We start from the raw sequence: 15,472 nt of genomic DNA on the forward strand, positions 1-15,472 counted from the left end.
CTGGACCTTGGTGTAGGTCCAAGGCCACACACTTTGGTGCATGTTTTCCAGATTAGAGCTTCATGTAAATTGCAACAGCCTGACCCCCCTCTCTTCCCTCTCTCCCCTCTCTCTCCCCCTTACACCCACACACCCCACAATCAGTTTAGCAGAACAATTTGAAAAAGAGGCACTTCATTAAAATATATGTATGTTTGTGCATGTGTGTACATATATACATATATATGCACACATATACACATTTTTTTCTTTTTAAATTTTGAGTTCCAAATTCTCTCTTGCCATTGGAAGGCAAGCAAAATGATATCAATTATAAACATGTGAAATCATGAAAAATGTTTTCATATTAGCCATATCACAAAAAAGGGAGGAGGGAGGGAGGGAGGGACAGAGGGAGGAAATATTTTCATTCAGAATTTATCATCTCTCTAAAGGTTGATAACATTTTTAAATGAATCCTTTGGGATTGTCTTGGATCATTATATTTATCAGAACAGTCAAGTCTCTCACAGTTAAACATTGTTACAATATTGCTGTTACTATATACAATGATCTAGTTTTTCTCACTTCACTTTGCATCAGTTCATATAGGTCTTGCCATCCTTTTATTTCTGAAAAAAAAAAGAGAAACTTCTTCAAATGATGCCCAAGCTTGCTAAATCTGAAGACAGGAAGACTTGGGTTTGATTGAAAAAATTGACAGACCTGAGCACAATTTTTTCCTCATTATACTATAGACTTTGTTCAGTTAATACGAAAAATACTTTCAGCTAAGAGCAAAATTATTTCATATTCTTACTGGTGACTAAGGAAATATTTCCAAGGTAAGAAGATGAAACAACTGCCCAATTTGGAGAGTTTATTCAAAGACAAGCATAGTTCAGTTATAAAACAGTCATATACATATCCTAGAATCATAGACTGTTATAATTAAAAAGTGTATAAACCTAGTTCTTGTGATTTAGAAATTGAAGAAATCCTAGATATCCTTTATTATTTACTTCCCTGCGCTCTTCTATTATAGATGAAAAAATTAAGACTTATCCAAGATCATACATGAGGGAAGCCATGTGGCTTAGTGGATCAAGCCTGGAGACAGGAAGAATGGAGTTCAAACATGGCCTCAAACACTTTATAGCTGTGTAATCCTGGACAAGTCACTTAACCTTGTTTGCCTCAGTTTCCTCATATGTAAAATGAACTGGGGAAGAAAATGGCAAACCACTCTACTATCTTTGCCCAAAAAAACCCCAATGGGGTAACAAAGAGTTGGACAGGACTAAAACAACTGAACAACACACACAAAGTCAAATTTCAAAGTTATGGAGCCTGACTCCAGATTTATTGTTCTTACCATTTATATTATGGCTGCTTCTCAACCCATTTTATTTTGTGGGTAAAAAATGAGAGACTTAGAAAGATTAAACAATTTGTTTGACAACTGGCAAAGCTAAGCAAGAAGCCTGTCAATAAGGGGTGGAGAAAATAAGCATTTCTGTAGTCTCTACTATGTGCATGTGCTTTTTATAAATATCTGTTTTGATTCTCCCAATAATTTTATGGGGTAATTTTTTATTATTATTCCCATTTTATAATTGAAGAATCTGAGGCTAAGTGACTTGCCCAGAATTACACAGCTAGCTAGTTTCTGAGCTCAGATTTTAACTTAGGTTTTCCTGACTCCAGGCTCAATTTTCTATTTGTTGTACCACCAACTTACCTTTGTCAAGAAGTATTTGTTAAGCACTAACTATTTATCAGGCATTGAGCCAAGGGCTGGGAATACTAACACAACATAAAAATAGTCTCTGTTTTCAAGGAATTATATTCAAGTGGAAGAAGATAAGACACAAATAAAAGGAAGGCATAAAGGTGGGTGGAAATGAAAGTAACCAGAGTGAGACACAGAAGAACAAATCTGGGAAGAGTCAGGAGTTCATTTGGGAGAGAAATGAGAGTAAGAATGGCCCTGATGGCCTCATTAAAAGGAAGATTCTAGAAGGAACCAGAGGAAGGAGCTTCAGGGGCAAAGGGGCACTTTTTTAAATTAAAGTTTTTTTATTTTTCATTTTATTTATGTTTCATTATATGCATGGACAATTCAACATTAGCTCTTGCAAAACCCTGTGTTCCAATTTCCACCCTCTTCCCCTATGCCTTTCCCTAGATGGCATAGGTGGTCCAATATATGTTAAACATGGTAGAAATATATGTTAAATCCAATATAATCATACATCTTTATACAATTATTGTGCCACGAAAGAGAAAAAGTGAAGTAGAATAAAATGTAAACAAACAACAACAAAAAGAGTGAAAATGCTATGTTGTGAACGACATTCAGTTCTCACAGTCCTCTCTCTGGGTGTAGCTGGCTTTCTTCATCAATGAGCAATTGGAACTGATTTGGTACATCTCATTGTTGAAGATGGCCACGTCCATTAGAACTGATCATCGTATAATCTTCTTGTTGCCGTGTATAATGATCTCCTGGTCCTGCTCATTTCACTCAGCATCAGTTCATGTAAGTCTCTCCAGGTCTTTCTGAAATCCTCCTGTTGGTCATTTCTTACAGAACAATAATATTCCATAACATTCATATGCCATAATTTATTCAGCCATCCTCCAATTGATGGGCATCCATAAAGGGGCACTTTCTATGTGTGAAGTCCAAAGCCTGTCTTATGGACTTGGATTTGTACTATAGACTATAGACCCATAGGTTAATTTCTGAGCCTATGAGGAGATTTTTCTAAAGCATTGTAGACCAAGTCCCAGAGAAGCCTGGAGAAGAATAAAGATACACTGAGTCTCTTAATTGCCTGGATTTTCTTATTAGATTTTCTTATTAGAGTACATTGTTTTTCAGAACATATTGTGTGCTAGATGGAGATTAAGTTTGGTTTTTAGATTAGAAATTAATAAGGACCCCTATAGTACAAAATAAGACTTATCCTGCATTAATTATAGATGAAAATATACTTTCAAGCAATAAATGATGTTTCCAATTCATTGATTATCAGAAATATGCAGAAAAGGAATTTTCGTTAAAAAAAAAAAATAAAGACTTCTCTGGGAATTTGTGCAATTCACCTTCCATGTCATTGATCTCTACCATCCTCATGTCTCTCATTGGAATGATTTTTAATTTTTTTTCCCATCCAAAACCCACACTGGTTTTACCCAACTTGGTTTTCTGTTCCAAGAGAGATTTGTGCTTTAGTATCTTTCAGAAAAACCACAGAAGTTTTTCCCATTACCACTCCTCTTGCTACTGCATACTTAGGACGCAGGTGATTGAATTGGAGCAGAATTCATGAGCAAATTTGTATCTCAGTTGCATTTACCAAGATACCTTCTCTGTGATATGGGCAAATAGTCTTAGTTATCTCCTTTTCCTTTTATAAACTAAAATCATAGAAGTGAAAAGACTTTCAAAAGTGGACATGGTGATGATAATCCCTCACATTTTCAAGGTGCTTTCTAGTATAAAAAGCAATCTCATACATTATCTCACTAGATTTTTACAAAACCTTTTGAGGTGGTGAATGGACATGTACAATTACCTTCAATTTACAAAAGAGAGAATTGAGATACAGGGAAGTTATGAGTCTTGGTTAAGTTTTTTCACAGTTAAGAACCCAGAGAGCCTGAATTGAATTCAAACTCTTCTGATTTGAATCAAGAACTCTATCTACAGTATTTCTCAAAAACAGCAACATAGATTTATATCTGGAAGCAACCTTTGAGACATCTAGAATGAACTAATTTTATAGATGAAGACCCGAAACCCAGAGTATTCAAGTGACTTTCCCACAGTCACACAGGAAGTTAGAAGAGCCAGCTCTTTTGACTCTGAACCCAGTTTTTCCTCTACTGTACTGTGGAAACTGCAATAAGCTCTTGAGCTCTCAGTTCCTAATATGCCAAGTGAGAATGTTGAATATTATACAGAAAAAAAAAAAAGTGGGAAACCAGAAGCAAATCATTACAGCAAGTTCACAGGATTGAGACTTGGAAAGAACCTTGGAGACCAACCAGATCACATTTTACTTTTGAGCAAATTGAAGGCTAGAGAGTGGAAGGGCCTTGCCCCAAATTTCGGTTCTAATTAAGGCAGAGCAGCTTTCTAGAAACAGAAGCCTTCTCACCCTCAGCCCAGGCCACTTTCCAAAGTGCTGTCCTCCAAAAACAGGATTTGATGGCAGCTGACATTATCTGTTGCTTTGGCAGCCTGGCGGGACAGGGAGCCCAGGACCAAGACAACTCTGTCTGAAAATCGAGGTTTCCTCGAAGTTTAAGAAGGGAGATGAGAAATCCCCTATAAACAGTTTACTCCTGGACCTTTTCATATTTTTCCCAAATGCCTTAGCACTCCTGGACCCCAGTACTCAATTACTAGGCTGACTATAAGCTGATAACCCTATCTGAACCCATAAGCCTATTTAGATTCTTCAGGTGCAGTGTTTCTCCTGTCACTCTCATTTCCGCGTGCGCGCGCGCGCACACACGTTCTCAAGCCCAAAGATGCTGGTTGTGTATTTCTTTTCTTTCCCTATCCTCCGCTTTTCTGCAACGTAGGTGCCCTTTTATTCAGGAGAGGAACAGAGAGTTCTTTTAAAGCACAACACTGCCACGAGAGTATTCTCCCCGACCCTTACTTGGCACCCCTTCGCCATCCACTCAGAAAAAGGGGCAGGTGCCACCCCCGGCCGCTGAGCTTCCCTTCTCGCCCAAGTCGGAGAGCTCGAGGTACTGTTCAGAGGCCTCGAACGCCAGACGTTCCACGGAAAACGCTGGGCTCCCCGAGGCGGGAGAGAGGGGAGGGGTCCAGTCTCTAAAATTAAACTAATTATTTGTAAATTTGTTTTTAAATTAAAATTGTGGTTTCCCCCCCACACACACACACACCCAGAAGCTCTTTAAGAACAATTACACTTTCTGAGTGGCAGGGAGAAGAGTTCCCCGAGGTTCTTCCCCAAAACCAAAGAGGGGAAGAGAAAGGGAATTGGGGGGTGCGGGTCCAGAGTCCTGGGAGTGGTGAGGTGGAAGACCACTTGGAAAGGGTAAACGGGTATAAAGATGTCAGTTTCTTTAAAGATACTGATGGATGGGGCCGGGGGAAAGGGTGTGTGTGTGTGTGTGTGTGTGTGTGTGTGTGTGTGTGTGTGTGTGTATGTGAGACAGACAGAGGCAGAGAAAGAAACAGAAAAACAGACACGGAGAGACACAGGGACAGAGAGAGAGAAGAAAACCAGCGTTTAGGAAGGCCTAGGCGAGTTCCCTATGGAGAAAGCTGGGCTTGTTTTCGGGACCCAGGAGCTTTTGCATTCTGTTTTCTTTTGTTATGATAAAATTCTGCCACCCCCTGCCTCGTCCCCTCTCTTCTCCACCCCCTTCCGACCCCACCCCTACCTCCCTGCCCAAGAGCTTACAGAACTATACTCATCCCTAAGCCAATGGCTCCTCCCTTGGCCCACCCGGGCACAAACAGAGACGGTGGGAGCTGGAGAATGAGAGAAAAAGGAAAAGGGTGGAGGGAAAGAGCTAGGGTGAGATGGAGAGAGCTGCATAGGCTCCGAAGGGCTAAGAAGCTCGATTATAGTTGGTCAATTTAAAAGGTAGAATTCAAAATTGGGAAATTGAAAACAAATCCTTGTGGCGCTAAACCGTTAACTCGTCCAGAGTGCTTGCACATTCACGTCACGGAATCTCCCTTCCACGCAGCTCCGCCGCCTGATTTCTGATGGCACGTGGATGCCTTTGGCTACTGTGAATCTCCTGAAGATCAATGAAGAGGTGTGGGCGGGGCTGCCAAAGGGGCTCGATGCCCCTCCCCACCCATCCCCCATTCTTCTTTCCCTAACCCGGACTCCCAGACTACATCTCTGACCCAGTATCCAGTTCCCTAGTTATTATCTTCGTTGGAACCCAGATGGACTCAGGAAAGACAATCACCTTCACCTATGCAGATTCGTCCACCCGCATACGTTCCTCTACCTTTCAACACTAAATAATTCGCTAGTTTAGGGTGAAGTTTAGGGCAATTTGGCATAATTTTTTAAAATTTGTTTTTAAGCATTCACTGACAATGTGATTTTGAGTGAATGGGTGGCAGTTCACATGCCCAAGAACTACTCATAGGGTAGTGGATAGACTCCCAACCTAAGAATTAGTGAGACCACGTTCAATCCTCGTCCCTATCATCAACTGATCTTGTGGTCCTGGGCAAATTACTTAATCAAGTCTCTTAAGACTTCAAATTGCCCAGTAGTTACAGATTTGCCCTGGTGTTCTGTTTCCTCCGGAGAGCTGTGACATTCACCAAACGAAATCAGAAGTTCGATCCACTGCTTCCCATACGTGTTGTGTATGTGTGTGTGCATTAGTATACATATTACATATACATATACTATTTTGATGCCCAATGATAGAGAGGTGGGGACGGGGAGGTCGGATTGGGACTGAGCTCAGTTTTCTCTCTCATGTTCCCATTAGCATCATCTTAAAACATTTTCTGAGAGCATCCTATGTTCCAGTCATAAGTGATGGAAGGGGAGATATGAGGGGAGGGGGACAAGGATTAAGAAAAGGGGAGCAGAGTACAAGTAAATCACCCAGATCTGTGGCCAGGCTGGCCCCGTAGTGATGAGCTCAAAAAGACACTAGAAAAGATCTTGCTTGCTCCAATTAAGCTCGAACTTGTAACCGCTAAACTTGGGCTAATGGATGTTGAAACCTTTTCCCCAAGCTCTCGACTTTCTATTTGTAATACTTGCATTCAAAATACCATCCATGTTCTAGGAGGAGAAAAGCCTCCATGTTTTGCGAGAATCTAACAGGCAAAGATATTCTGGTCTCTCTCTCATCTCTGGAGTTTTCAGGACAAAAGGAGAATTGACTCAAACTCAAACTTGAAAGTAAAGAGAAACTTGCCGTTTGGCCTGTTGCTAGCCAAGTTGTTAGATTCAAACTGAACTTTAGGCAAAAAAAAGAAACCCAAATTGCTGCTCAAATACTGGGAAAACAGCAGAAACGACGAATGTAGGGAATTCCTGGGTTATAGAGGCATCTTAGAATCTCACCCTGTAACGAGTCAATTAAATTAAAACAACAGCAACCACCCAGACTCACTCAAATTCAGCCTAATTTCTCTGAAAGTTGAAAATCTTCCCAAAGTGAACTTCGACAATAGAAAATCAGAGCACCGTCAACGCTCGCTAAATATAGTCTGTTGTCTGGATCATAAAACATTAGAAAACAATAATTTGATGGGATTTTACACACACACACACACACACACACACACACACACACACACACACACACTTTAAATAGAAGACGAGAATAGACCTTATCAATCATTATAGATAGATATATTTCACTCTCACCACATAAATACAAAACATCCAAATATCCAAAACATTCAGAACAGAGTTAGTAGCCAGGATTTAGGGAACACCTACCCGCATGTGAATCATTATTTCATTATTTTCCCCCACTAATTGTCTAAAACAAAGCAAAAAAACCAACCAAACAAACAAACAAAAACAAACAAAAAAAAAAAAAAACCCGACGTAAATAATTTACAATAAGATTACTATTTTCAAAATTTTGTTCTGGGCGGTTCTTCAGATGGACTCTAATACATTCTAGACAATAAGCGATATCTCACGGTTTTTCCTGTTGGCTGTTTTGGTTAAAGAAATGGATGACATGGATTGAGGCACACAGTTTGTATCTGCTTTGAGGGATTACCGGCCCCTACCTCCGCCTGAGACTAAGTTCTAGCTACCACCTGACCCTTCAAAAACAGATTTCAGGGGGATAGGAGCCGTTAACTGGAAGAAAAACCTTTCCTTTTCCTTATATCTACGATTACAACTTCTTTCTTCTTTTTCTTCATCATCATAGTCTTCATCATCAAAAGGAAAAGATAATTCTTCCGATTGAGATGAATTCTGGAAGACCAGGGAGAAGTAGCAGAACTGTTCAACTTTCTCAGATGTTTAAGTAACTGGAACTATGTTTGTTTTCCTAGAATTTAAAGCTACGAGTACTTCGTGAAACAACGGCAAGCGGGGAAAAGGGGGGAGGGGAATTATATTTTATTTTACTTTTTAATGAAAATGTTAAGGATCATAGTTTTCGGTGCTAAATGGAATGGCTATTGCCCGTTCTATTTACGAACCAACGAGAACTCCCTAAAAGGTGGCCCCTGTCTGACTAATATTTGATCTTGCTGAGACTTCTGAGGTATCCTTTCAACAGATGCTCCTCAGTGAGAGCCCTAGATTAGTTCTACCGGAAGACTTGGGGTGGGGTGGGGGAGCTGGTTGAGAATTTCTTAGAAAATAAATCGTTGGCTTTTCTCTGCTCATTCCGGTCAAATTTCTTTTCAAACTCACAGCCTCGTTTCTTCTACCCTGCCTAGAAAATTACGTTTTGGAACATTTTAAAAAGGTTTTTTACCTTCCAGACTCAAAATTATCTTTTTTTTTTTTAATAGTTAAGTTGCATCTAGTCTTGGAATAGTTAGGATTCATTTTTAATTGCTTAGCAATAGTCCATTCTTATTATTTTCCCTATCATTAGTATCACTATCGTCATCATCATTATTATTAGTATTGTGAAAGTGATCGTTAGAAGATGGTTTTCGGCATCTCTTGTCTATCTAATCCACAGATTCCCTAAAGTGGAGAGGAGTGGAGGGGAGGGGGTGGAAAGCGATGGATTCTTCCTTGTTCTGTGGAAAACTTGGGTAGGGTCCCTGGCTTTCTAGAGAAATCTATAAGGCCTAGTGACCGCCGAGTGTTCTGAAATTCACTTCCTGTATGGCTCACTCAGGCGGTCAGAGTTTCCTATTCCTTCTTTCGGAAGGAGTATACCAACTCTGGACTCTAGCAAACCCTGTAAATCTTCCACCCTAGTTGGGCGGCTGCGGGGTCAGCGGGAGGCTGCACGCTCAGCCTTCTCCCCACTATTCCTACCAACAGTACTGCTCCTTTGGATTTGGATGCCTCCTTTCCCTCGGGTTAGGGGTGGAGGGGTGGGGAAAGGGAGTAGGGTGTTTCCCAGATCTTTGGATCTTTCCTGCATTCAGATGGAAGTTGGGGGGCGGAAGGATAGAAAACAAACGGAAACAAGGCAGAAAAAAAATTAGAATGGTAAAATCAAATTTGTAAGAGAAGGTGAGGCAAGGAGGTAAAGGACGTGTCTGCAGACCGCGTGGGGAGAGGGGAACTGCCCAGGGAGGGTAGCTTGGGTGTGTGATTCCATAAATATAAGCACAATAGATACTATAAATATAAATACATGGAAATACTTAAAATCAGTCCAGTGCTTTTTTCTCCGCCCCGTCTTTATTGTTGGTCCGCGAGTAGGGCTCAAAGGCGGAGGAGCTCAGGTATCTTGCTGAGAGTTCTTGTAAATTCCCGGCCAATGAGCCAGCCATTGTCAGGGGGTTGGAGGAGAGGCGACTGGCGACCGAGCCCAGGAGCGATGGTACCGGCAGGCTGAAGAGACCGTGACCGGCGGCCGGGGCAGGATGCAGTCCTGAGGCCGAGGCTGGCCCCGCCGCGCTACTCACGGCCGGGGGGTGCGGAGAGGAACCGCCCGCCGGGCCGGAGGCCGAGCTGGAGCCGGAGCTCGAACTGCCGCTGCCGCCTAGGGCCGGAATGCTGGGGCCTCTCAGGGCTGAACCCAGAGCGCCCGTGGCGCAAGGCGGCAGGAGACCCGGCAGGCCAGGCGGGGAGAGCAGGCGGCCTTGCTCTAAGAGCCGGAGCACGCTGCAAGTGGCGGCCGTCTCGGACACCACGGAGCGCAGCTCCGAGTCCTTGCCTTGGTCTTTCTTCTGCTTCGTGCGCCGGTTCTGGAACCACACCTTCACCTGTGGCAGTCGACAGAATGGGTAGAGGAAGGGAGAGAAACTATTAGAGAACCCTGGGAACGCGGCCCACCCTCTGCGAGGACTCAGAAGGTTAGAAACCTCTCCCTCCATCCAAAGGCCGAAGCTAGCGCACCTAGAGACAGGCGAGAATACAAATTCGACCAAGTTCAACCTCATCACAATCTCCAGGCTAAACTTGCGGGTGGGTAAATTTGATTGAAGCCCAAGCAGAATCAGATTGTGAAACATTTCAAAATTATAACAACAGCAATAATAGGTATTTCATTGACAGGTCTCTCCACCCATAGCGTAGTTCCTTCCATTCTCCCAATTTCTCAGAGATAAGGATTAAGATAATCGGGAAGGATGCCTCAAGTCCACTCCCCACCCCGCCACACACAATCCCCCCTCACCAGTGGCTTCTCACTCTTACTGGGATTTGGGGATGGAGTTAATGAAGGCCTTTAAAAGTATGGCGAGTTAAAGGAGGTAGTCTTAAAACTCAAATAGAGACAGGGTCAAGGGGTTTCACAATTTCTAGGGAAATTTAGATCCAAGACTTTTTAGAATCATATTTGGGGAAAACGGTGGAGTCTCTCTATCTCTTCCACTTCTAGAAAGGTGAAATAGTTGCCCCGAATCTTAGGAAGATTTCTTAGTGGATTTTATTTACACACACACACACACACACACACACACACACACACACACACACACAAACACACACACATTGAGGAGACTGGAGTTAGAGCTTGGGAAAGCCCTGTCAGGCCGAGATTAAGACCTAAGATTTAGGGAAACCTAAACCTCCCCTCAGTGAATACAGGAAGACATGATCTACTTACATCTCCATCACACAATTTCAGTCAAATCGAGACAAGGAGGACAAGGATTCCAAATGTTTGTGGTGAATTGGATGGGGAAATGATGAAGAATTCAATTAACAGAACTTTGAAATTTTCTGTTTCCTCAATACTATCACCCCCATTCCCAATAACTTTTTGCATCGGAAATTGAAAAAGACTGGCAAGAACTTGTCCCTATAGCCCAGGGGGCTGTTCAGAGTTGAAGGATCCTTCCTATCCTCCAGTCGGTTTGCTTTCCTTTAAGACTCCAGGGTAGCAGCAGCTCTGCTTATGGTCCTTGTCCCTGGATTGGCAGCTTCCTAGAAGTGTTTTTGGTCTGCTTTGGTTTTGCTTTTTTTTTTTTTTTTTTTTTTTTTTTTTTTTTTACTTCTAGTGGGGGTAGGAGGTGGGAATAGGGGTGGCATAGGAAGCACCAGAAAACACCTAGTTTTCCCCATTTCCTTTCCTGGAACCAAACCTCAGGTCTTGTTCTTTCATCGTTTCTTCATCAGAGGAAATACCGACTAACCCACTTCAGCTTCTGAGCTATTTGGATCTGGTGTGGGGAAGTTCCAGAGAAAAAGAAGACCCCTGAGTGTACATTATAAATTACAGGCTAAGCCTGATTACAAAATCCCAGGAAGTCCCCAACTCCTGTTTACCCTACCAAGACACAGAAGAAAGAGTTTGTAGTCTAAAGTCCTTGTCTCTATATGTAATTACACTTTACACATTGAATATATGCACAGAGAAGGCTCCCCAAAACAAAAAGGACCCCAGATTGGGGCTCACCCTCCCAAACTCTTTTCTTGCCTGTACTGAGTCACAAGTAACAGAAGCAAAGGAAAAGAAAAGCAGAGAATGTCTGAAGGAAGATTTCTAGATGATTAGACCAAGAAATCTTGGACAGAAATAATAAAAACAACCTTTATCACTCTTCACTGAAAGGAATCTCTATCTACTCCACATCTCAGGTTTTGTACTGGAAGTGAGGTGAAATGTCAGGGAACCAACGTTATTTGACAAGATTCCATTAAGGCTAAATCTAAGAGTAAAATGTGTGTGTGTTTGTGGGGGGGGGGGTGGCCTCTTCCCATGGGAAAATCTCAACAGCTCTGGCTAGCTCCTCTTCTTCCTTTCATAATCACCAAACAGGAGACAGAACTCCCCTCCAATAATTCTGGCATAAATATTGAGCATAGAATCCCAAGAAAGAGAGCAACTGAGATTTAGAGATCTAAGTATATTTTCCTGGGGATAAGGCCAAATTGGGATACCCAGACCAAAGTTGAGAATCAGGTCCTTGTAGAGTCCAAAAGGCTAATAAATTGCTATATCTGTGTTGTAAGTGTTGATGCAGTTTGGATTTGTCTCTGTTGTGCCAAGCAAAAGATAAAATCTGGAGCTTCCCTATGTCTAAGGGCCCAGACGTTTGTGTAGTAAAGAGGTGCCTTCTCTGATGCCACAGTCCACACAACCCCAGTAGTTTTCTCTTTCCCTGAATGCTCTCTAAGTCTACAACAAGTTCTGAGAGGTGATTTGGGCCTGAAATGATATGGCTGAGAATTAGGGAATGGGGGAAGCCGCTGTCTGACCATACAGGGCCACTGGGCTGGTACCTGGGTCTCGGAGAGGTTGAGCTGCCTGGCCAGCTCGGTTCGCTCCCGCCCCACAACGTACTGGCACCGCTGGAACTCCATCTCTAGCCGATATAGCTGTTCAGCGGTGAATGACGTTCGGGTCCGCTTTGGCCGGTCCAGGTCCAGGCCTTTGGGAAGAATGATCTCTCGGATGGAGCCCTTGGCATCTAGAAAGGGGGCCACAAGGGGAAAAGACCAGTAGTCAGTACTCATTGAGACTACATCTCTTTCCTCTCCCTGCCCCCTCTAACCAACTTTTCAGGCCAGGGACTACGCGGTGACCCTACCTAGCTTAGTTGAAAGTCTACAGGGAGATCAGGGGAGAGGGATTAGCTAGCTCAACAGAAAGGTGTCCCTGGACCCCAATGTGAAGTCAAATATTGGGGTATCTAACTCCACTTAACTGGTTTGTCTGCTCCTGGGGCAGGGGTGGAGAAGAGAAGGTAGTTGGAGACAAAAGTCGGTTCAGCTTTGTTAGGATAAATCCCCTTTGAATGAACAGCCAGGCTGGAGGACAAAATGCAATTGCAACCAGGGCGAAGAGCCCCCTCCTTCAGTTCTGGGCGCAGTAGGGCGAGGAGGAAAGCCGCTTTGCTTGCAGGGGTACAGCCCCCGCCACGGAAGAGGCCTCACTAGATAGGGACGACTGACTGGGAAGAGTAGCCCCGTACGGTTTTAGGGTCCTCCGATCCGACAGAATTGGTATTCTAGCCCTTTCACCCACATCCTCACTCTCACAACCTACCCAGAACACGCACAAGAGCAGAAGCCCACTTGCCCCAGCGCTCACAGTGCCCGTGGTCCCGCCCGGGAGGAACGATTATTTACCAGGCCGTATTCGGGGTTCCTTTCCTCTTAGTCTCGGGGTTTCTTTCCCGCTTGGGGACAGAGGATGCCCCAAGAGGAATAGTCCGGGCTTCCGGATCCCCGAGAGCAGTTTCCCCAAAATATGAGTCGGAAGACATGGGGATAGTGCCTCGCTTGGAGGCGAAGGTGAGCGTCCTTCTTTTTGGATCCCCCGCTCGCCGCCCCCCCGCCCCAATCAGCCCCGCCGGGTCTCCAAGGCTGCCCAAAGACAGGCCCCTTAACCGGCCAGAACCAACTTCCCGCTTCTCCATTCAAGCCGCAGTTTGGCTTTTCTTTCTTTCCTTTTTTCTGTATCCCAAACCTCTGATGCCTGAAAGGCAGGAGCGGATGTCCGTTTGCATTTCTGCCTCCCTCCAACCCATTTTTTTTCTGAAGCGATTGCCATAGGAGCTCGGGGTCGGCGGCCTCCTCCACCACCTTCTCTCCGGCTGCATCATGCAGTGCTTTAGCTTCCCCCGAAGATCCTCTCCGCCCCCACCCCGCCTCACTTCCCCACCCTCGGGTCGGGGACTGGGCGAGGCCCCAGCACACCAAGTTGCAGAAGGCTCGGAAAGGAGGCGAATGGCCTGGCTCAAGAGGCCGGAGGCTAGACTCGGAGCAAGGCAGAGAGAGGGTGGGGCCCCAGGGCCAGCAACTTTCTCCCGAAGTCCGAGCCGATCCACTAGCTCAGAGGTCCCCACCCCCAACCGCCACGCTCCCACATACACACATACGCATACACCAACACCCACACCCCACGGCCAAGCAGGCAAGGTACGGACAGAAGGCATCAGCTAAAGATCAGCAGCCCGGGGAAAAGGGGACCGAAAGCTCCGATAAAGGGTCGGGGAAGAGGACCCTATCCTCCCGAATCGTCTCTCTAAAGATACTCAAACCCCAAACGCTTTCTCCTTTCTGATCCCCTACCTCGAACCAGGATCCTTCTGCAATAGTCCGGGTCGGCAGAATTAGATTTACTCTTATTACAATCTTCCGAAGCGGCAGACGGGGAAAAAGTGCCCGGAGGTTCCTTCAGAAAAGAAGCAGAGATATTCCCGTCGCCCCCCTTGCTCTCTTTCCCCTCCTTATGTCCATTCTTCGAGACCCGATTAGTCTCAGCGTCCGAGTGGCATCTAACGTCCATTTTGTCTGGTTTTCCAAACATGTAAAAGGAAAAAAAAAAGGGGGGGTGGTGGTGGGATAAGAATACCCCACTGCACAACGCACCCACAAAAAACACCCCACAGACACTCGAGAAGAGAGGAGAAGAAGGGGGGAAAAAGCCACCACCGGCGAAACGAGATTGGCGATGGCACAAGCCTCTGGTGGTCAGCACAGTGGGGTCTGCAATACACTCCTGGAGATGCAGGTTGTCGTGTTGTGGTTCCCAGCCGAGTTGCGATTCAGCCTCATCAGTCCCAGCCTTCTAATAGGACTGTCCAGCTTCCCCCAGCCCAGCGATCAGATAGCGAACAGTGCAACTCTGAAATGATTTCTTGCCTGCCTTATTACTGAGACATAGAGATGTTGGACACCCAGAGGGACGCACACTCGCTGTTTCAATTGATTACGGGTAATTTCACAGCCTCCACGTTTCGGTTACCTCATGAATACACTAAATTGTTTGGATAATATATCAGATCGTAATGGATGGTTTCTGTGCTTGTCCCCAATCAAGTAGAGTTTAGCCAGTGAATAAACTGAAATGATTGGTCTTGCTTTCAGGAAACACACAATCAAAGACCCAGACTTCCAGAAAAACTTTTGACAAGATTCATCCTGAATTGTAAGCACCATTAGCAGCCATTATTAACTTCCAGTTTGCCTTTGACCCTCCAGATTATAAACTGACTAAAGGGGCTTTCTCTAGACACGCCAGATACATCTGAATAAAGCTACTTAAAAAAAAAAAAAAGACAATAACTAAGACACCCCCTCCCCCCATAAAATCTTTAGCAGGAGGAAGAACTCCCTCTTGGGAGAAAATGAAATCATAAAAAGAGAAAGTTTTGCTGAAGAGGATTTCCCTCCCACAGTAAGAACTGAACTCTTTAACACACCTCCATGCTGACAGCCATCTTAAACCTCCATCTCTTCTCTCCTTTTTAATGCTAGTGGATTAAAAAAAATATATTTTTGCATCCCCAACAGTCCTGAGACTGCCCATTGAGATACCAGCTTTCCTTTCTTTTCAGATGAGAGAGAGAGAGAGAGAGAGAGAGAGAGAGAGAGAGAGAGAGAGAGAGAGAGAGAGA

At 44.2% G+C, this 15,472-nt stretch overlaps 1 protein-coding gene across 1 annotated transcript; it reads right to left on the bottom strand.

Annotated features, from left to right (window-relative positions):
- Window positions 1-7,318: 7,318 nt before the first annotated feature.
- Window positions 7,319-15,068, bottom strand: VAX1 (ventral anterior homeobox 1). Its single transcript, XM_074295708.1, has 3 exons — window positions 14,145-15,068; window positions 12,351-12,538; window positions 7,319-9,886 (listed from the first exon to the last, which is right to left on the bottom strand). Exons 1-3 carry the CDS (start codon window positions 14,380-14,382, stop codon window positions 9,329-9,331), a joined length of 984 nt encoding a protein of 327 aa, XP_074151809.1. The 5' UTR covers window positions 14,383-15,068; the 3' UTR covers window positions 7,319-9,328.
- Between the last annotated feature and the right edge of the window lie 404 nt (window positions 15,069-15,472).

The sequence above is a fragment of the Sminthopsis crassicaudata genome, chromosome 2, assembly GCF_048593235.1.
Source record: "Sminthopsis crassicaudata isolate SCR6 chromosome 2, ASM4859323v1, whole genome shotgun sequence".
Lineage (NCBI taxonomy): Eukaryota > Metazoa > Chordata > Mammalia > Dasyuromorphia > Dasyuridae > Sminthopsis > Sminthopsis crassicaudata.